Source organism: Convolutriloba macropyga, chromosome 10 (assembly GCF_964194025.1).
Source record: "Convolutriloba macropyga chromosome 10, txConMacr16.3, whole genome shotgun sequence".
NCBI lineage: Eukaryota > Metazoa > Xenacoelomorpha > Acoela > Convolutidae > Convolutriloba > Convolutriloba macropyga.
Window position 1 is genome coordinate 27797522 of NC_134477.1, and position 23080 is coordinate 27820601.

General features: G+C 33.4%; 1 protein-coding gene across 4 annotated transcripts in view; it reads right to left on the reverse strand.

The window, feature by feature from the left end:
- LOC142347847 (uncharacterized) overlaps window positions 1-23080 on the reverse strand; it is a 118415-nt gene that overhangs the window by 39235 nt on the left and 56100 nt on the right. For 2 of the 4 annotated variants that reach the window (XM_075398980.1, XM_075398981.1), the window contains 5 exons: window positions 19905-19946; window positions 9464-9643; window positions 4664-4790; window positions 4063-4228; window positions 262-447 (listed from right to left, as the gene is read on the reverse strand). In XM_075398980.1, the coding sequence (XP_075255095.1) occupies window positions 262-447; window positions 4063-4228; window positions 4664-4790; window positions 9464-9643; window positions 19905-19946 (701 nt within the window). The remainder of the gene's footprint in view (window positions 1-261; window positions 448-4062; window positions 4229-4663; window positions 4791-9463; window positions 9644-19904; window positions 19947-23080) is intronic. The other 2 variants (XM_075398982.1, XM_075398983.1) reach the window with 1 other exon arrangement.

Here is a 23080-nt window from a genome sequence, read left to right on the forward strand (position 1 = left end):
CCAAAAGTACACCAAAAACGAAACGATGAAAGAGTGAAAAGTGATGAAGGGCAGGGGGGACTTTCTACGCTAGTTTATCCTTGCTTGCTGAAATCCTCAGACAGAGAGTGCGGGTGGCATTGCGTGTCAAATTTAGCTTTGTCAAATTAATCTTCTGTTTATGAAATGCTATACCAAAATTTAGAAAGTTGAAAAATCTTGAATACCTTATCTTTCTTCAAAGCATTCTAACAAAAATTCGGTTTTGGTATTCGAACGAACCCAATCGTAGAATGCAGTTGCGCTCGATGTCAAGTTCTTCACGCCCTCTTCGTCTATTTGAGCCAGAATACCGTGGGCTAAAAACACCTGTCTCTCTGGAATCTCAGATACCCTGCATGACTGTATCTTGAACAGGGTTCCTTCCCTCCCAGGTTTGCCCATTTCCTTCTGGATGAAATCCCACTTCTGCGAAAAGAAACACAATTATTCATTCAGCTTTCTTAAAAGCAAACAAAATTTTAAAATGTGTCGAATTTTATGCGTTTGAACTCTCTTCAACTTTGCTGTCGTAGACCTGGATCTCAGACTGTTTTAAACCGGTCCCAAATCATCTTAACTGTTCTGCTGCTATTTCTATTTTAAAGCAAACAAGGAGGCTCGGCAATGTGCGTTCGCACATAAAATTCCGACCCCGCTCATCCAACTTTTTTGGCATAAATGTCTACCAAACAAACAACCGATAGTATTTCAAGTAATTTTCAAAAAAATGAATAAACAAAAAGTTCGCCTCCAACGCAAATAACTCAGTGGAATAAAAAATGTTGCATTACATCGATGAGATCAGCCATTATTAAGAAAGCAAGTCACGACGAACAACAAAAACAACATTAATTACATCCAAATTTTATGTCCGCTTTTTTGGAAAAAAAACCTATTAACAAGGTCAAAATAGCGCCATATAAAACTAAACAAATTAACCTTTACTTCACTAGGAAAGATATGGGACCAGTCCATAATAAGGCTTGGTAAAAATAAGACAAAAAAGAACAAAAAACAGCAAAAAATGGCTTAAATTTGTTTATGATCACAGAAACTTCTATAGGACGGCATTAAGACTTGTTATTATTCATTTTTGATTAGGTTACAAAAAGAACAACAAATAGAGACAACAAACAAAAATTCAATTAACTCAAACGTCAATAATGTGGATATGTAATGCGACCTCTCATTAATGACAAAAGGTAACAACTAGACAAAAAATAGAAAAAAGGGACAAAACTAAGTAATACTTTTGTATTTTTCGAAAACAATTATTTCAAAGACATGAAAGCTATTAGATAGCAATTGAAAACAGAAAATATTTTTATGATCACATAAGTTTCTGTAGGAGAGCATTAGGACCTGTCAGTATTCATTTTTAAATGCCATTACAAATAGAACAACAAATAGAGACAACAACAAAAGTCCATCAAAACTTGCAAGAAAACGCAGTCGAAGCCGTAAAGCCATATTTGGCTTATCAAAATATGTGAAATTGAGCCTTCTTTGAAAGCTAAAAGTGTGGTATAGGCCATCTCAGGCAAAAAGGACGAAGTAGACAAAAAGGAGAGATAAAAGGGACAAAATTAATTAAAACTTTTCTTGTTTTTTCTTTTTGAAAGCAATTGTCATGAAACCATTAACCACAAAAAGAAATAACGAAAAATGTTTTTTTAATCATCTAAATAAATTGCTTGGCACCTGTTATTATTCTGAATCTGTCTTAGGTCTACAAAAGAACAGCAAATCTAGACAAAAATAAAATAAATACTTCAATCGTTTTTGCAAAAAAAGCCCGTGTTGTAGCCATTAAATTCATAGATTCTGTATAATTGCACCTTCCTTTGATAACAATGCTGTCATATGTGACATGTATGTGACGAGAATAGTTAACAGAGACAAAAAGAACAAAAACGCGAAGTTAAAATGAATTTTTTTTATTTTTGAAAACAAATGTTTTCAAAGTCACGAGGTCATCAGCTACCTACTCAAATCAGAAAATCGGCTCAATTTTTCCTCAATAAAAACCAAAAATCGATTATCATCCATTTAATTTTATACGACTAAAATGATAAATCAAACCCGACAGTCGAAGAAAAATGTAAAACATTCAACTAAGTCTTCGAGAAAACGGTGTCGAAGCCGTTAAAATTATACTCTTAGCATTTAAAGACTTTTCTATGTACCATTCTGCATTTTTTGAACGCTAATAATGTAATACATGAGCAGTGAATAAAGTGATAATGTGACAAAACGAGAACAAGAAAAAGTGAAAGATGGGCCAATGTCTAAAAATTCGAAAAATTTTGTAAAATCTATTGGTATCGAAACCAGAAAACCATAAATTAACGCGTAATACCACAAAAAAATTAAATTCAAATTCAGTGCAAAAAAGGGGAAGAAGAAACATTGTGTCTTTGCTGACACTAAGCCACAAGTTGACCAAACTAAGAGAAAAATTGTTGCAAGTTTTAATGAGCCATCGTTTGTTTAACAAACAAATTTCTTTTAAAAGTCAAAACAACCATATTCTTTCCAGTTAAAAACAGATATGTTAAAGAATGTTTGATTGAACAGCCAGTTGGACCTATCAACAGTGAGTTCTGATTTGAAATAATCTGTTCTTTGATTAACTTAAAAGAGACCGACTTTTCGTTAAAATGACCGACTGAATACAACCCCACTTATTATCGGATTGTAACAGTCCAAGATTGAACAGAACCCGGCCTTGTTATTGGTGTTTGTTAATTTTTGTTAATTAGGAACACTCAACTGTTTCGAATGAAATAGTTCTTGATAATTTGTTAGTTAAAGATCAAAGATAAATGCAGCGTTTTGATAATCATGGAGTAAAGTTAGCAAAAAAGGCAAAATTTTAATTCATGAATACTCTCAATGGAAGTGGAAGTAGAACTGGCTCCTTTTATTGTTTACAAGGACTGCATTAGACGTTTTTGGGAATGTACTTCTAGCAAATTTAATCAAAGTGGACTAAAGTAGCCCACTTTGAGCAATTTTTGTTGAAAAATGCTGTTTTGAAATATGCAGGCAAAATTTAAAAAAATAAAATCAAAATAGTCGACAAAACTTTTTTGTATCTAAAAATAAAATCAACAGCACTATTGTTAGCAATTTTTACAAATTTTACCAAAATTGATGAAATTTTATGCAAAATTCCCGGAAAATGTGAAAAAAATTCGGTCTAACAATCACAAATCGGTCTAATATTCACAAAATTTAAAACCACGATAACTCGCGTCAGAAAATTAAATTAAAAAAATTTTTTTAGTTCCATATTTTATGCTGGACGGGCTGTTCAATTATACCACTCACAACCCTCTACGATTAATATATCGATCGGTCAAAATTGTCTGAACAAAAAAACCCATTTGAGCATATAGTTCCTCCTCCCTCAAGAGGGGTCGGAACAACAAAATTTTGTATTCCTAAGCTGATGTTAATGGTTAAATGTGATTTTCTGTATTGATAATGGCACTAATAAATTTGAATTGAATTTTATCGTCTATTGTCCATATGTCCTAACTGCTCCATATGTCAAGAAAAGAAATTCTACAAAATTATGATAACGCACCCGGTAGGAACAAAATTAAAATGATCTTAGCAACAATGCAAAGTCATATATGACTCTTATCAATCATACTAAGTCGTATATGGTTTTTCAGGAATCAAAGCAAAACACTAACATAATAAAATCATAAAAGCAACCTTATTTAACATAAAACTATCATGAGAAAAATATCAGAACAACGTTGTCGAAACCTTTCTTGTGTCCCCAAGACAATGTTATGATTAATCTGGTACTAAATTAAGTTTTGAATCAAACCCAAGCTTAGGTTTTGATCAAAACCGCCACCTCTGAGCAGACTTACACAAGGTCTGGTTTTCAGTTGGAGCCACATTTTTTGTTATTGAGCCAAAATAACCGCAGTGTGCTTTTAAAATGGTCGGTCTTGTCTGATCAGAGACTACTTGCGTCTGGGACTTCTATTGACGTGGTTTGTGCGACACTAGCAAACTAACTTTTATTTTGGACTGAGAGTACCCAAGGAGGGCAAACACAGCCATCATGACTTGATGTAGGAGGTACTGTGGGTTGTTGAATCTCCTGATCTCAGTGACACAGGTCTGGTTCAGATCTCTCTTCTTGTTTTTCATCTGCAGCCGAGCACTCATCTGTTTAAACTGCCTGTAACAGAAACGCTACTTACTCAGTATCATCAAAGCAGACAGTTCGAGTCATGGTTTCGTTCAAATCTCGCAAACTTCTTGCAAAATTTGAGCCACAGCGGAAAAAATTCTTTTCAGATAGGTTTCACAGCCCTAAGATATCCTGACGCTACTCAAAATTGCAAGAGAACTGCAGCTGTTTCCTTTCCATCAACTGTCAAAGTTAAATTTGCAAGAGACTTATGGTTGCCTGCAGAATGTTGAACACTTTAATGAAGTTCAGAAGGCCAGCAATTGCACCACAAACATTCTCATTCTATAGTCAATTTCCCTACTTCAACAAATCCCACCAACAATTAGCTATACATAAGTGATCAGGGAAGATGTCAGAAAACGATTTGTAATTATTAAATGCCCGAAACCGCAGGGAAGTTTTGAAAAGATTGAGCCAGACCTCTTTGCCCTAGGCAGTTCCAGTTCCAACCACTTCTGGTACTCCTCGCTTTCTGGAGACTGTTCTATGTCCCTCAGAGTGAGTCTCAACTCCTCGTAGTCCATGTCAGACATGGCCTTCACAAGACCTACATAACAGCCCAATAACAGCATAAAACTAAAAAAGACACAGTTGAAACCTTCAGCATTTGCCGATATGACCCGGGTCGAGGTTTGGTGGTGAATTTTCGTAAGAAATGCGGTGAAATGCGGTGAAAAAAAAAATTTCACCGCGTATTTCTTACATCTTTTTGCGATGAATGCGGTGAATCGCGGTGAATTATTTTTTTTCACCGCGTTCTCGGTGGCGATGAATTATTCTTTTTCACCGCTTGATGCGATTATTTTTTTTTTCACCGCATCTCGACCCGGGGAACCTTTGTATGTGAAAGAATTGAAATTTATATTTATTAGGTTTATGGTGAGAGAATTACTGATAATTGAGATTGCGCCTTTAGTAACACACGCAGTGCGATGAGGCAACATTCTGACACAATCTGATCAGAAACATTTAATTTTGATCCAGAAATGGGCTAAGTAAATCCGGTATTCGAAGTTTCATAATTGTACCGACCCACTCAAATGAGTTTTTTTATTCAGTCAATTTTGACCTATCGATATGTTCATCGTAGCGAATTGAGACAGGTATCATTAAAAAACCCGTGCAGTGCAGAATAGGAAATTATTTTTTTTTCTGATTTTCGCTTTTTACAGGGAGTTATCGAGGTCTACTTTTGTGAATAATAGACATATTTCCGTGGTTTTTATTCACATTTTCGGTTTCTTGACCAAGTTTTCGTCAATTTTGCTAAAATTTGTTAGATTTGTTTAAAAAAACTATTGATTATAACGTTGGGGACAGAGGAGGCTTCCAGATAGGTTTTATCGCAGTCTTTTGAATAAAATTTTTTTCGATTTTCACTCTTTTTTAATCAAAAATGGCACAAAACAGGCTTTTTTATCCCACGTTGTGTAAATATGCCGGAATCATAGACCAAACATCTGTTGTCACAGTAATTGAAAACTCCTAAAACAACTAGTTGCATTTTCACTTCCTATAGGAGTCTTCTACAATACAAATTTTGCAAGTTTTTTCGAAAAATTAACTTAATGTTTAAACAATAAACATCAATTTTTTTGTTATACTTTCATTTGCTATTTGATCTAATTAGTAAATACATAGATTAGTAATTTGTTTTTGTTGGAGGCGCAGCAAATGAGGGCTACGTTTAAGCTAATCGTTGATTCTTACAATCAATAATTTATCGAATTTTAATTTGGCTCTATATTTTCAGGATACTTCCGCTTTCGTGTTTTTTTTAATTATGTTGATTACTGAAAAGAATGATTTCAAATCAAAACACAAATAATGCGAGATCATGTTTACAACAAATTGAGAACAAAAATAATGCTCGTAGTTTTTATCGCTTTGACTATGTATTATCGAAATCTTTTATTGTTTTTTTATTTTGCCTTCATTGGTCATTTGGTTTGCTGCCTCATGATTTTGTGTTAATAATCAAAAGTCCAACTGGCTTTTAAGAGCTCTAGCTCAACCTATGAAACGATTTTAGTTGGTATCTAAGGCATCTTATAACATTGATTATATTTGTTCTAAAGAAAATCTCAGTTAAGTATCGAAGTTTGCCATTTTTTAAAAATATTTTGTCCCATATAGCTTTGTCTGAATATAGAAAACCTTTTCGCACAGTTTATAGTGTGTTCGTAGTGTTTTTAGGTTCAGTAGTATTTACAAAACCTCTTCGTAGTGCTTTTAGATTTAAGCAATGGTTTCTAGCCATTCTTACTACAAAATTTCAAAGAAAATTGTGACTTTTGTATAGCTAACAATGTTTGAGGTTGTTATTTGTTCCCTTTTCAAATCATCACATTAAGGACAACTCCAATAATCATTGAAAAAAGGTGCAATATATTTATACATATATATATATATATATATATATATATATATATATATATATATATATATAAGAGATTTTAGTGAAAAGCTTATAGTTTTAGCGGCTGCGAAGCCGTTCTAAATAATTTATTGGACTTTTTGTTTTTCATCTAATTGTGGTTACTTTTATTGTCATCCGGCGTATTGCTGACAATCTGACAATCAAATGCTGTAAATGCCTCTATGATTATTTGAATCTAATTACAGATTTCAGTGCATAGCTAACGGTTTATTGACTTTCAATTAATTATTTTTTAAGAATATATTTGCGAACTTCCCAATTTTGGTCTCAATTTCATCAGTAAGTAACTTAGCCTCATTTTTGACATGGCTCATCAATGTCCTGTTGCTCCAAACAAAATTTTTTGTGTTGATTAAGTTTTTTCGCTAATATAGCTAGAGCTGAAAATAGTTTTTTTGATACGAAAATCGTAAGTTTTCAATACTGTTCAATTTTGAGGTTCTTTTTGTTCTTTTTTTACAAAGGGTGATTACATGCAAAGTAAATTTCATTCCCGCGAAGTGGTTTTGTTTTTAACCAATGGTTTCTTGGCTTTCTGACTAAATTATATGAACGTTTTTTTTTATTATAGCATTTTTACTAATTAATTGAGGTTTTTATTTGATCACTTTTCAAATTATCCAATAAATGACAGCTACAATCAACACCAAAAGAAAGTTCGAAAAGGTCTCTTCTAAAATTTTAAGGCATAGCTTATAGTTTTAACGGCAGCAAAACCATTCTCTTAAAATTCATTGGACTTTTTTCTTTTTACCCCTTATTTTCGTTCTTTTTGTTGTCAGACGGCATATTCTTGACAATCAAAGGCATAAATTGCTTCTACGAACTTCTACTCCAATCTGGTTATTGTTTTCAGTCTAAACCTCACGGTTTTAGTGGCTTTCAATTAATTATTGTTTTAAGAAAATATGCTTTAACATCCCATTTTTTGTCCTCATTGTCTTCATCAATTACCTTAGCCCCATTATTGACGTGGCTCATTTACTTATTGTCACTCCAACTGTTTTTCTGGCGTAGATTATAATTTATGGCTGATGTCTGAACAGCTTCAACTATGTTTTCAAAAAAAATCAGCTTTCGATACCGTTCTAAATTTGTTGTTCTTTTTGTTGTCTTCTAAACAAAGAACCTTTGCAAAGAAGACCAATTTAAAATCGTAAGAACAAAGATCAGACCTTGTTTATTAAAAATTTTCAATGGCTTTCTGTGCTTTATAATTATGATGGCTTCAACACTGTGGATTCATAAACTTTTGTAAGATTTCGGGTTCTGTCCTTATTTGTTGCTTTTTTTGTCGTTTTATGATTCAGTCACCTTAATAACAACCACAACTCGCTTCTTGATTGGGTGCAAGTTAATCTGTTTTTGCTTCAAGATGAAGGGTGTCAAATTGTTTGTATTTTCAAAAATATATTATTTGAAACAGTCAATGGATTTTTCAGACTGTTCGCTTTATCTTTTTTCCGTCATTTTTGTAGTTTGGCCTCTGTATTGACCAGTCGCATCTTCCTTCTAACGAAACAAAATTGCATCCACTTTCTCGCCAACAAATTTTTAAAATTATTTTATTTGGAATTAAAAGGTTCTTGTTTTGCTCAACACAAATTTTTCGTAGAAACCATACAATTTCATTTAGGATTTGCATGAAATCTTGACAATCATACTAAGATCATGAAAAAATGATTGATGTTTAAAAATAGAGCAAATCAACAGGTCCTAACATATTCTCAGTCAGAAAGGGAACAAACGACCAAACGGCGCTTACATTTACCATTTACAAAAGCATCTTAGTAATCATACTAAGTCATATATGGTTTTATGAAGTCTTCGTAATCATAATTAGAAAATACAAAAAAATTAAATACGCAAAGTATACCAAACAAACAAGTGTGAACAAAAGTTAAGATGGAGACCAAAAACTGACCCAACTACTATTACACAAATGAGGCCATCTTAGTAATCACATTAAGTCATGTATCGAAAAAAAAACCATCAAAAATATTATACATGGTCATACATGAAAAAATGGAAAATTTGATTACGATCATACTAAGATATAGTCTATGATTTGTATGGTGTCATATATGATCTTATTATGATTACTAAGAAGCGGCGAATCGGGTATATAAAGTAGCAACCCAACTCTACTATTAGCCATGAATTAATGTAAGAATTGATTTTAGTGTTGCATGTAAGAAACGATTAGTGTTCCAGGTATAAATTGGTTAGTGTTCCGGGCAGATTTGAGACGAGGCAAAGCCGAATTAAAATGAAACCAGTCGCTAATCAATGATGTATTAAAACTAGTTTTCTAATTGTTTTAGACCTGTATCCAAATTAGAAACGGAGATTTTTTGTACTCTTCTTAGCTAGGTTAATCCTCCTAGAGGACAGCGAAGTCATAAGAGTACAATTAGAGGTATGTACTGTTTTTGTTAGAGTACTTGTAAACCTTGAATCTAGGTGGTCTGAATCTGTCAGTTTGATATACCACTAGCTGGATTATCACGAGATTATTGGCTGTGAAAATCAATACAAGTTTTGTGCACAGTGGAAGAAAATCCTGGGAGAACAGACTTTCAAAAAGGAAAAACTCTGGACAGCACAGTCTTTCAAATCATTCTGCATAATAGTTGTTCGAGCAAAACTTGCAATCGCTAATATTTTTCGGAGACCAACACTAGGATAACAAAATAGTTGATGCTAAATTTTTTGGTGGTCAATATTGTCTGAGGAACCGTTTTCCTTCCGGTCGAAGTCTGGACTATAAAGATACTAACGTTCTCTGAGTTTGAAGAATGGTATTAGTTTCTTTGCATGTTCGTAGAGTCCATCAGTGTCTCTGATCTGCATGCCTTCCAGAATGTCAACTTCCCTCTGAAGAGCAGACACTTGACCCAAGTGAGTCCATGCCATGTCTATTGCATCCTGCACTCGTTTTTGCACCTTCCCCAGTTCGTCTATATAACACAAAGTTGCTCACAATTAATTTAAACACGATTGTTTATACTCCGTGGAAATAAAAAAAAGTCAAAACTGAGCAGTAGAAGCAGAAAATTTTAATCTAATAACATTTTTGTCTGTTCAGTTTTGATTTTTCAGGGTATCAAAGTTATCAGTTTGGACAATACTTTTAAAACCGCGAATATTGTTAGAAAATAATCTTCATTTAATTAAACTTTCAAGTTTAGACTGGAGAAATCACCTCATTGTTTCATATTATATATTAAAGCTGGTTCCTATCGAATCAGATTTCTTCAGATTTTGAGCATTTGGACTTGTTTCCTCATTTTTTTTCATTTTAAAGAACCCTCAATGTGTTTAACATCACAGAGTAAATACAAAATGATTTGAAAAAAAGCAGCACTGTAGTTTTTGCATATTTTTGAGGTTGATTTGAGTTGACTGTTATTCCAGAAGATATGCACTAATTTAAGAGTTTTTCATAACCGTTTAAAAGAATTTAACCAATTAAACAAAACAATTTAACCAAGTTCTTTAGAAACTTATGAGATGTGTACTCAATGCGACTGGTTAACAAGTCGAAAAAAAAGAGCAAAGAGGCGCGAAGTTCAAAAATAGGTTTCTGTTTTTGAAAACAATTAAATTCACATTTATTGATGTCATTTGATATCAACTGAAATAATAAAAATGTTCACTTATATCTCCAGAGGAAGCAAATGAGATATTTCATTATCCAGTGTTCAATTGCGCAAAATTTCAAAGCCAATGGGACTTAAAATTATTGTTATAAATTCAAAGGAAAACAAAAGTCTTTAAAAGGTACAAATATATAAAATCTCAAACATTTTTATAAAATCTCGTAGTAACGGATGCAACATCACCGAGAAATAAAAGTTTGAAGATAGAACCGTTATAAAGATTTTATCATAGCTCACTGAAAACGGGTTGTGTCCTTTCTTTACAGAGACTGAGCTACAGGTCGGCCGATAAAACTATTAAAAAAATGGCGAAGCTCAAAAGCCCTTTTTGAAAATAAATATTTTGAAAAGTCATAACAGACCTAATTTTTCAACAAAAAGTGAAGGATTAAGTTGCAACACCTCAGGAAGCAAGTTGGGCCTGTTAATAATCAGACTAAGTCAAGACCCCACAAAATAACATCAAATAATTAAAGAAGCCAAAACTTCAAACAGTTTTACGACATCACACTGTTCATGGCACAACAATTATAAGATGTTACCTGCAAGAGCTGTATTATCTTAACATCAATGTGCCTTCTTTATAAATGGACTACGTAGGCATGACAACAAGAAACCCAAAAACTGAATAGTGAAGAAATCTCGAAAACGTTTAATGAAAATAAATGGTCAGAGCAATCAGTCACAACGTATAGCCAAGCGTAAAAAATGTTTAAACCAACAAGTAATTGAGACTTCAATTTAGAGAGATCGAGTTACATGGTGGCAAAAATGAAAGCAAAAAGGACACATTTAAAAAAATTCTTTTCTTTTTTTTTTAATTTTAAAAGAAAGTCATCAAAACAAACAGCTATAAATTCAAACTTTTAACTAGGTTGAATTATACGCCTGGGGAAACAATTGAGAACAATCGTTATCTGGTATATGGCGTACTAAAGCGAAAAGACACACAAACAGAAAAAAAAACAAAAAAAACACAAAACTTTGAGAGATAAATGTGTCTCAGCCCAAAAAGCATGAACTATTCAACAAAAAAGCTTAGGATACCTAGATACGCTTTTTTGCCAACGTTGTTTCCCAACTATGCTTTCCTCAATTGGATTTGCCAACATTTTGATAATTCGAAAAGGAAAAAAACATGAAATCATAAAATGTTCAATCTTGCTCAGAAATAAAGAAATTAAGTTACGCGTAGTGTCCAAACAAAGAAACCATTAGTTGATTATGAAACCGTTACTGATATCAATTTGTGACTCACAGGAAACCAGGTTCTACCTGTTTTTGTGGAGACTGCGCCCGTATTTGAAAGAAAGCAGATATAATATTTGCAAAGTTCTAAAATTGACCGATATTTTCTTGAAACAAATATATTCAAATTCGCAACAGACCTTAGATAACGACTGAAAGAAATGTCTAGGTTCATTTACACCTCCTAAAAAACCAACTGGATTTTTGATTGGGGTACTCTAAGTCATTGGGCTACAAAAATAATACCAAATGAAAGAAAAACTAAAACAGTCCATGAAGTTTTTACGAAATAATTGGTCATAGCGATAAAAACCACGAAATTAACTCTGAAACCATAATAGAATCTCGTTAGACCTTGTTTTTTTTGTAAATATTATGTCTCAATAATTGAGCCCTGATTTGAAGTTCTTTTCAATAATTCGCATAGAAAACATTTACTTAGCGGAAAAATTTGAAAAAAGTTCGCGCCCCATTAAAATCTAGGGATTTTTTATCGTAATTGTTCATGGTGCGACCAAGATCAGCACAAATTTTGCTGTGCGCTAAAAAAACACTCAATTGTTCAAATGGGTGCCAAAATAGATCATTTTTCAAAAACGAATTCAGTTTGACGGAGATAAACAAGGTATTTTGTACAAGTATCTAGTTTGAAATTGCAAAAAACTGGCCAAATTCTAATTCCAGACAACTCCTGACGCCAGCGCGAGAACAATTAGCTCTTTTTGAGCTCAAGATTAATATAGCCGCAGTTTTAAGGTGTTTACTTCAAGCAAATGTCAAGGAAAAAACGTGAAATCATAAAATATGCAATCTTGCTCAGAAATAAAAAAAAATTGAAAACGCGTAGCATCCAAACAAAGAAACCATTAGTTGATTATAAAACCGTTACCGACATCATTTTGTGACTCACAGGAAACCAGGTTATACCTGAGTTTGTTGAGACTGCGCCCGTAATTGAGAAAAAGCAGGTATAATATTTGCAAAGTTCTAAAAATGACCGATATTTCTTTAAACAAATATATTCAAAGTCATAACAGACCTTAGATAACGGCTGAAAGAATTGTCTAGGTTCATTTACACCTTCTAAAATGCTAACTGGCTTTTTGATTGGGGACACTAAGTCATTGAGCTACAAAAATAATACCAACTGAAAGAAAAACTAAAACAGTCCATGAAGTTTTTACGAAATAATTGATCATAGCGATAAAAACCATGAACTTAACTCTGAAGCCATAATATAATCTCAATGGGCCCTCTCATTGTAAATATTATTTCTCAATAATTGATCCCTGATTTGAAGTTCTTTTCAATAATTCACATAGAAAACCTTTACTTATGGGAAAAAACTTGAAAAAAGTTCGCGCCCCACTAAAACCTAGTGATTTTTTATCGTAAGTATCCATGGTGAGACCAAGATCAGCACAAATTTTGCTGCGTGTCTAATAAAACACTCAATTGTTCAAATGGGTGCCAAAATAGATCAGTTTTCAAAAACGAATTCAGTTTGACGGAGATAAACAACGTATTTTGTACAAGTATCTAGTTTGAATTTGCAAAAAATGGCCAAATTCTAATTCCAGACGACTCTTGACGCCAGCGCGAGAACAATTAGCTCTTTTTTGAGCTAAGGATTTATATAGCCGCAGTTTTAAGGTGTTTAATTCAAGCAAATGTAAAGCAAGTGGTCCAAAAAAAAGCAAATTTGGATACAATTTTGACAAAATTCTGATTTTTGATAAATTTAGCAGAAATTCTAGCCAAAAAAACTCGGACCGAAAAAATCAGCAACCGTCGTCTACCTTTAGAGATACGATCATTAACACTACAGTTAACAATTTTATCACATTTCAGCAAAATTTGGTGAAAAAAACCGAAAATGTGAGTAAAAAAAGAGCTGTAACACGTCTAATGTTCACAAAACTTTAAACCTCGATAACTCCCTATAAACAACGCAAATTGAAAAATTCTTTTTTATTCCATATTCTACGCTGGATGGGCTTTCTAACGATACCACTCACAACTATCTACGATGATTATATCGATCGGAAAAAATTGTCTGAACAAAAAAAAACTCATTTGAGTATATAGTTCCTCCCCCACTAAAGTGGGTCGGAACAACTATTGCATATGGAATGATTCATTATTCCGCTTCTTCTGATCGATGACTCGATGATCATTGATTTAGACATTTCAAAATAAAATTATGGTTTTTCCAATATCTCAAAAAGTGCCATAATTTTTTTCAAATACAAGGAGAAAAGTATTGAAGGTAGGATTGGTCATCCTTTACGTTTGAACATATCTGAAAAAAATTGATTCGATGGACAAATCTATGTCAAAGCTAAATAGCAATCCAAAACCTATTTTTAAAAAGTTTGCAATAAACACAAACGTTTTTCAATTCTGAATTGTCTTTAGTGTTTTTCCTATTCCAAGCTCTTACGAACATTCAAAATCGACAGGAAACTCTTGTCGAACTTAATCAAAGTTGTTTCATTTCTTAAGTCTGAATTCTGCAACATGTTTTTGACCAAACAAATAAAATATGCAAAAAAAAATATTTTAAAGTCTCGGTTTATGATGGCATAATAGCATTAAAAACAAATAGAGAAGAATATTTCCATTATAATTGGGTACACTTGCATTGGGTATTTTAAATTTGAAACCCCAGGCATTTGTCAAAGGTCTCTGACACACTAGGCACTGAACTTTTTTATATTTACCGAGAATTTTTAGTTGAACAATTGTTTGAATTGAACAATGCTTAGCCAGAACAAAAAAAAACCTCAAGATATCTTTTATTTAACTCTAAATTGGGAAATTTATGTCAATATACTTTTTAAAAACAAAAAACTATCAGAGACCAATTTTTACATCATTGTGTCGGTAAAGCATGCATTGAGTGAAAATGCAGGTTGACGGAAGATTTTGTGGGTAACATGTTTGATTGATTGATTTAAATTCAGATGGTAGATGATACAGAGCATTTTATACAGAATATTAAGTTTAATCAAATTACCACCTTGGACACCATACGAGTCAAATGACTCTACAAAAGGTGCCCAGAGAAAAAACGTGCAATATCTAAAAAAAACAAATTGAAAACATCTTTATTATCCAAATAATATGCCCTAAGTTTAGTTCGAATCGAAAAAATCTGTTCTTTAGATACTTGTTGGGGTAATAGACTTTCTTTAGCAAGGTAGTTGAACATTTTTATTAGTGAAAATCTCAAGGATTTCTTCTGAGTCTGTGTTTTAAATTTTGGTAAAGGGATGAGTGACTTAATGGATGCCCGCGTGTTCGGCCTGTTACTGTCAACATCAAGAAAATTCAAAGGAGAAACTTTTGCAATCTGATCCAGGATCTCTTTTACAAGAGCGTCAAAATATAAGTCAAAAACTGACAGCACGTTGTAACGCTTGAAAAGATAGCATACATGGTCTCCTCTCTTTTTGAAAAAGATAGTCTTTAAAATGCAGAAAATCGAACTGAGTTTTGTTTTTTTTTTGCAGAACCGTAAGCTAAAATGCCGTACGATATCATTGGTTTGGCATAACTATTATACATTTGTAATAAAAAAGTTTTCGTAAAAAAGTTTCCTGCTCGGAACAGCATTCCATTGAATTTTGCTAATTTTTTTCCAACATATTCAATGTGTAGATCAAAATTGAGATGCTTATCTATGAACACTTCTAGATATTTGAATGAATTTACTTCTTCAAGCACTTCGCCTGATAGCAGATTTTTTGATTTTTATACATTCCGGCCAAAACCAACAATTTTACATTTCTTACTGTTAATGACAAGTTTGTTTCTTGAGGACCAATTTTCAATCTTTTTCAAGTCATTATTGAGCTTTTCCTCAATTTCCAAATTAATGCCTGATGTTAAAATTGTTGTGTCGTCTGCAAAAAGTGCTATTTTTGAATTATCTTGAACAATTTGAGGCAGATCATTGATAAACAAAAGAAACAGCAACGGGCCCAAAATTGATCCCTGTGGAACACCTACATTAATTTCCATTTTTTTCGACTCTTTTGATCCGTGGACTACAAATTGTTTTCTATCTGACAGGAATGAAGCAATGAGTGTACTAATTTTTCCTCGAAAGCCTAGATTTTGTAATTTTTTTTATCAGAAGTGAATGATCAATTGTGTCAAATGCCTTTTGAAAGTCAATGAAGCAAGCGAAACCCATTTTTTGTGAGTCAATAACATTTCGCATTAGTTCTGTAACTGATGCGATAGCGTGTGTGCATGAGCGTTTTGGCCGGGAACCGAACTGTTCGTTTGAGAGAAGTTGATGTTTTTCGAGGAATTCAACCATTCTTGTATTCAAGACTTTTTCGAACACTTTGCTTAGGGATGACAATAGACTAATTGGTCGATAGTTTGAAGGGTTTTCAAAACTTCCATTTTTATGTAGAGGAATTATCTTAGCTGTTTTAAGACAAACCGGAAAAAAATTTCTTGAATGCTCCTGTTTATCAGCTTAGCCACATGATAGCCAACTACAGAAGCTACAAGTTTTAAAAGTTTATTACTAATTCCATCATGACCCGCTGTGCTTTTGTTTTCTAATGAACTTATTATGTTGAATATTTCGATAGTGTTGACGGGAAATAAGAAAAAAGTTTTGTCGTGACATGGTAAACCTGGCTCACTGTCTACATTGTGAAAATTTGTGTTACTCACTTTCTTCCCTACGTTGATAAAAAAGTGATTAAATTCTTCCCCATCAATGTCTTTTACTGATTTTTTCCTTTGCCCTAGGAATTCTTTGAACACTTTAAATTTTTGTGCTGGACTACCTGATAAAGTCAGTTTTTGATCATAGTGTTGTTTGCGAGCTTTTCGCACTTCATTTGTTACTAAATTACGTAATTGCTTGAACCGGACTTCATTTTTACTATTTGGGTGAGATATGAGTGTATCATGTGCCCGATCTCTCTTGCTAATGAGATTCTTTAACCTGTTTGTCATCCAACTGTTTTTAAAGATTTTCTTCTTCGTAATTGGACATTTATCATCAAAAATTTGTAGAATGATTGAACTTAGTTCACACCATGTACTTTCAAGATCATAATTATTCATCTTGTTTAATCTATGTTGGAGAATGAAGAGGAAATTCAAATAATTCTGTTCATTCTCAAAAAATTTAAAATCACGACTGTAATAAAATTCATTAGATTGAGAGCTAGAGACTGAAAAATCAAAGTCATAAATTAGAGCGTAATGATCGCTGAAAGACCATTTCAGGGTTGATACTTCTTTCGATTGTTTTGACAAATTATGATCGATACATTTGCTCGTGAACTTAGTTACTCTTGTAGGTTCTGCGTTTTGCATTTCATAATTAAAGGAATTGATCAAGTTTTGGTACTGTTGATGATATGCATCAAAGATATCAATATTAAAGTCACCACAAATAATAGTTTCCTCTTTCATCGCGTTTATTTTGAACAATAAACTTTCAAAAGTCTCAAGGAAATTTTGAATTTTTTCCGAGGGAGGCCTGTATAGAACACAGAAATTTATTCGCTTTTTTCCGCTCTCCATGGATAGGAGTAGATGTTCCAGATTTTCTTCAAAAAAGAAATTAGATATTATCTTACAATCTTCTCGTACAAAAAAGCCAACGCCTCCTCCTTTTTTTGTCGTTTCTATTTTTTACTATCAATGGTTGATACCCTGTTATGAAATACATATCTATGAGATCGTTATCAGTGAGCCAGGTTTCGCATACAGCTATTACAGCTGGTTTGGTTTTGAGGGTTTCTAGTTGACAGCACAGTTGGTCATGATGGGATCTTAGGGATTGCACGTTTATAAACAAAAGAGTTTTCGTGTGTTTATCCATTTCCAAGTAATAGATGATTGTCCAATTACTTGATATTAAAACTGTTACGAAAACACGAAGTCAAAAAGGAAGTGTACAATGCGCCTGTTTTTTAAGCCGCGTTATTTAATGTTTGGACAATCATCTATTGGGTGGAGTATTGTTGTCATTAAGTTTTTTTCCAGCTGGTGTTGCTCCCATATGATAAATATCGTCCTAATTATCAATTTCAATTACATCGCCAGGTCGTTTGTTTCGTCGCTGATTTGACAATTGGTTAGTATTCCAGTTGTTGGCTTGGTTGCGTTGATTAGGAGATATTTTCTTGATTGCCCGTGATTCGAGATCTTCAACTGCTTTAACACTATCAACAGGCTGTGTTACACGCCCATTCTCAGTTTTTAAAAACAGTTTTACTCTACAGTTGTAGGTCGTGGGGACCAAACCCAGCTCGTTAGCGCGCTTTTGAATAGCCAAATCATGTTGGGGGAGACGTTCTTTCATATATACGGGTTTACCATTTAGTGGGTTCCTAAAACTTGCGAGCATTGGTCGACGATTGTATAATTCAATTTTATCGTAGTAGTAAATAAACTTGACAATTACCGCAGGGGGGTGTTACCTTTCCAAATACCCAAGGGATGACAGGCTTTGATTGCGTCCGGAGACATCGAATAATTCAAGCATTTGTTAAAGAAAAGTAGAATTTGATCCGTTATGTTGGCGTTACCAGGTTGCAGAGGGGGGTTATTTATAATAATTGTGTCTTTGGAACTATACCGCTCCAATTGAATCACTCTGGATTCCAGTTTGGTAACTTGGTTAGTCAGAGAAACTATTTGGTCGTCTTTTTCAATAAGTTTTTTATGGAAATAAGTAAGAATGTTTCGCATTTTTTAGTCAGTAATTGAACAAATTTCAGATTCGAACGCGAATTTGGCCATGAATTTTACGTAAGCAGTGCAATAGTTTCAATTCAGTTCATGAATTAGTAAGCGACTGTTTTCGAACGTTGCTCTTTTTTGTTATCCGTCAAAAAAGATTGTGGAAAAACTCTGAGCAGTGCTAAACAGGACTAAGAATCTTATGATTCAGCAAAACCAAATCCAAAAGATAAGTTAAACCTTTTTGCCAATTACCCATATCTCTAAAAACACTTTTATAAGGAAGAAAACTTAAAATTGTGTTCGACAATGTTCTACTCTTGCAACATATTTTCTGTTACAAATTTTGCACGAGATAGTGAAAATTACAATGTTTTTTTTTCAAGTTAGCACAAAGAGAAGAGTTTTTGTCTGTGATTAAATTTTTTCTCTCATTTTTGTCATCAAAATGTCTCTCATTAAGTTTTTGACTCTTATAACATCCAATACAATCTTTTTATTCTTTGTTTATTTCTGTATATTTTGAGCTAATTTTGTAAAAGTTTGCCAGTTTTCAGAGATTTTTCAAATCTGCCTATATCAAAGCAAAATGAATTAAAAAGATGTGAAAATGGAAAAAATTGAGCAATTCTCTGCGCCATTTTTGGTTGTGTCAACTTTTCATCTACTTGGAATAGTCCTTTTTTTCATTCCAGTACGATGCAGTTTATACATTCTATCGAGTAAATTTACTCAGTATTGTCACTGTTTCCCGCGCTCAAATTATACTATTAGATTTTTCAGCGCATGCAGACAACGGTGACACGGTGTGACATTCAGCGAAAAATTCAGATCAGGTTCGAAATTGGAAAACTCCGTAACACGACTTGTCCACTACCCGTAGAAAACAGTGGAACATCTTGATGGCTGTTATTCACGCCCAATAGCACTGTTGTCCACGCAATTAATATTCCCCTTTCTAAGGCTAACAGGGTGCCAATTAGATGGAATTGATTTTAAAAAACCTAATTGGAAACACAAATACGAGTGACAAAATTCATGCTAAATTCGCCACAGTTGTCTGCGGTTAACGCATTGCTTTTTCAACGCGCAAATCAATGACTTAAAATGACAATATGTGTCGAGGATTGTCACTGTTGTCCGCCAAAGGACCGAAAAGCCCCGAAATTACAAAGTGCACTATTATGCCTAACTATTATGTAATGTAATATGCCTAACAAAAATTTCTAATAGCGCAGGTCAGTCGAATTCACTCGGAAACTTTTGAGATAATTGAGTGATGCTTATTGTTTCAGGTTAGATCAATCGATAGGAGGATAATGATGACAATATGATGATCATAATGATGATGATTACAGATTGCAGGCAACTCAAAGCAACAACAAGAGGCGGGGGACTTTTTGGTGATGATTCCATAAAAAACATAAGGATAGGAGGAGAGGGCAGGCCAAAAGATGAGGAATAGTTATTGCGACAAATTGAAGCCAGTACGGAAACTCATTGGGTGATCACATCTCAATTAGTTATCAAACATGAATAATAAGATATTTGTTTATTTTTACCAACTATGAAGTTTACTACAAACCCAGTGTTTTGAAGAAGTACACTTGCATTGTCCGGTTGTGACCTTTAATTTCACATACACATCATTACATATCAACAAAATGAAAGAAAATGTTCGTTACCCTAGACGAGACCAGATGTTTATCTTGCAAGATCTTGCAAGATCTTGCAAGACGATGGTTATCTTGCAAGATCTTGCAAGACGAATGGTTATCTTGCAAGATTCTTGCAAAACGGATGGTTATCTTGCAAGATTCTTGCGAAAAAAAATATGAAAAAAAACCAAATATTTACCTCTGAGCGAAGAAAAAAATTAACTAAAATCGCAGCGCAAATGAAAACTCAATCAATCTTAAATAAAATTGAGAGTTTTTTTCAAACTTTTGTAAGTAAAATAACAGTAAGTGCCGAAAAATGAACACTAAAACACTTTGAACAACGTGGAATTAAAACTGTTGTCGTGTACTTCGTATTTCACTTTGGAGAGTTTTTGAGGCAGGCCACTGTAAGTGGCGGCCTTCATCTTTCACTACCAAACGAAAGGAAACCAACAATTAAACTGCGCAATACTTGAACCAAGATTTGCAAGTCTTGGCTAAGACATGCACAAGACTTGCCAAGTTTTGGCCGAGATTTAACTCAAGACCTGCCAAGTCTTAAGACCTGATTAAAGACGACTTGCCAGGTCTAACAGGTGACATGATCAGAGCGCTGATACAGTACTGGTCCAAGACTTGCAATTTCACTGAATGTGTACTTATTAGGACTTGACGTTCAGTTCGGGCAGTAGTACTTAGAGTCAACTAAAATTCTGTCCGATAGACGCAACAACTTTGCAATATATTTAAAGAAGAATTCCGAAAATGAATTACCAAATTAAAATCCTCCTTAAATTAAAAAATTAAGATTGTTTATCAGCATTCTTAAAGAACATGGCCGGCTTCAGATTTTAAGTTTCGTTGTTTTTGTATAGCTTTAAAGCTAACTTGCAAAACCCGTCACAGAGTAGCAACATAACAAAAAAGGCTTAAAATTTTTCAGAACTGACTGATTTTGCAGCTTAAAATGTCAAAAAAATGAGAAGAAAGGCATAACCTTTCACCAATTTTGCTTCGCTTGCATTTTTGACGTTCTCTTTAAAAAATACTCAAAACATTGTTTCCAAAGACATTTATAGCATCTATTTGCACATTAGCATATTTGATTGATTTTTACAGTAGTGTATTGTGTGAGATTTAGAAGCTATCATTTGTCCCGTTTGTAAATAAAAAAATCTTAAAATTGTTTGTTGTTTTTTTAAAAGTTTGCTTAATTCTTTTAACCTTCGCGTTCTGCATAGTCTGAAGAGCCAATGCGTTCTCTCTCTTCATCTTAGTTTTTGAGATATGGTAGGAATGGTTGCTAGTCTTCAAAATTGATTAATCATTTCGATGTACATTTTTATTGTAACAACAACTGGCAGAACCAAACACTGAAAGACGTTGAAGTATTATTGTTCTCATCCTAAAACTGAAAAAAAACTCATATTGAGTGTTTAAGTCCGAATATTTTATATTGTATATTATATTTTTGTATATTTTTGTATATTATTGTACTTCTAAATGAGCTTGTTGGTTCTTCCAAGTGACAGTAAACGGTTGCACCTAAATTGTTATGTTCAAAAATCGCGAAATTTCTAAAATAAATCCCATTCTTTGATTCTCTGGACTTTTCACATGTAAAATCAAGCGATGATTATAAATGATAAATTAAAATTTAATCAAGTAAAATCTGGCTCATCGGATAAAATTTGTTCTAGAATTCTTTGACTTTGTGAGATCGGATAAGCTACACTGTACTACCAAAATCTACGTACACCAAGAGAATTTTTAAAAAGCGGCAGTTTTGTCAAATAAAACCGACTCTAATCAGTCCTCTAGTAATCAGACCTCTTCAAATCAGTCCTCTAGTAACGGGTAAGTAACGGGAACTCAAAATTTTGCCCAGAAATCCCTTTCCTTTTCTCCGAACAGCTCGAACAATTCTTTCGCAAGAGACACCCTGAGTTTCTCACACTTATGCTGTAGTTTGTATGCCTTCTGTGTACTAGATCTTAATTTTAAGCTGAGTTGATTTTTTACTACAAAAATTGGACATTGCTAATCGCAAAAGCGTGGCAAGCAGTAAATGAAGTTTAAAACAGTTTAAAGTTTCCAAATTTCACGCTTCATTTCACGCCTTTGCAGGAATCAAACGTTTTGAGCAAAAGAAAAGGTTGAAGCACACAAATTGTGATGTCTATAGCTTTTTGGTACCATAGTTTATCTTCGAAGAAACAACATAGTGTACTCAGGTGTTTAGAAGAAACGAAAGGGAAATAAGAGCACCGAATATCTGTTTATGACGAAAGTCGTAGATTTTGAAACTTTTTCTGCGACTAATTCGAATATTATAACTGAATTTTTGAAGTTCAACATAAAAAATTTTGCGATGGAAGATCAAAATTTCTATCAATTTTGATGTACCGCTGAAAAGTTTTGCAAATTCTGGCTGGTTGACGGGACGATGGAATTTTAATTTGTCATCCCAAATGATGCGATACGATGTATTTAGATTCTAAGATATTGTCAGGCAAATTTTTATCATTTAACATCTGATAGCAAGAAAGTTTATTATTTTCGTTCATATTAAAAGATGCATTCCCTAAGAGCTAACTATAGGACAATTTTAATATCAATTTTCCACCTCGTACCAAACTCGAAGCCTAAATCACTACTAGGCAGATCTAAATGCACTTCTAATATCGGTTTTCAGTACTGGTCAATTGATAATACAAGTCTTACAAGTCTGACAAATATTGGCCGAGAATTGGGTAACACTTGAAAGTTGATTCCCTAGTCAAAATTTACTTTTCATAACACTTCAAAAATAAAATCTTGGATTTCAAAAAATTTTGTAAGGTGCCACGATTTTGGATTAGTTTTTAGCCAGATTCACATTGTGCTTGTAAACAACACCCCAACATTTCAAAACGGTCATCTAGGGCGGTCATCTAGGGTAGCACACCGGGGGTCAACGTATGCTATATCAATGGGCTTTGAATCCATTTTGAGGCATTTTCTACATTTCTCAACCAATTTACGGCATCAAAAAGCCAATATTTTTAATTTTGAGAATTACCAGATGTCAAGGCTATCAAACCGTGGCACAATTGTTAAA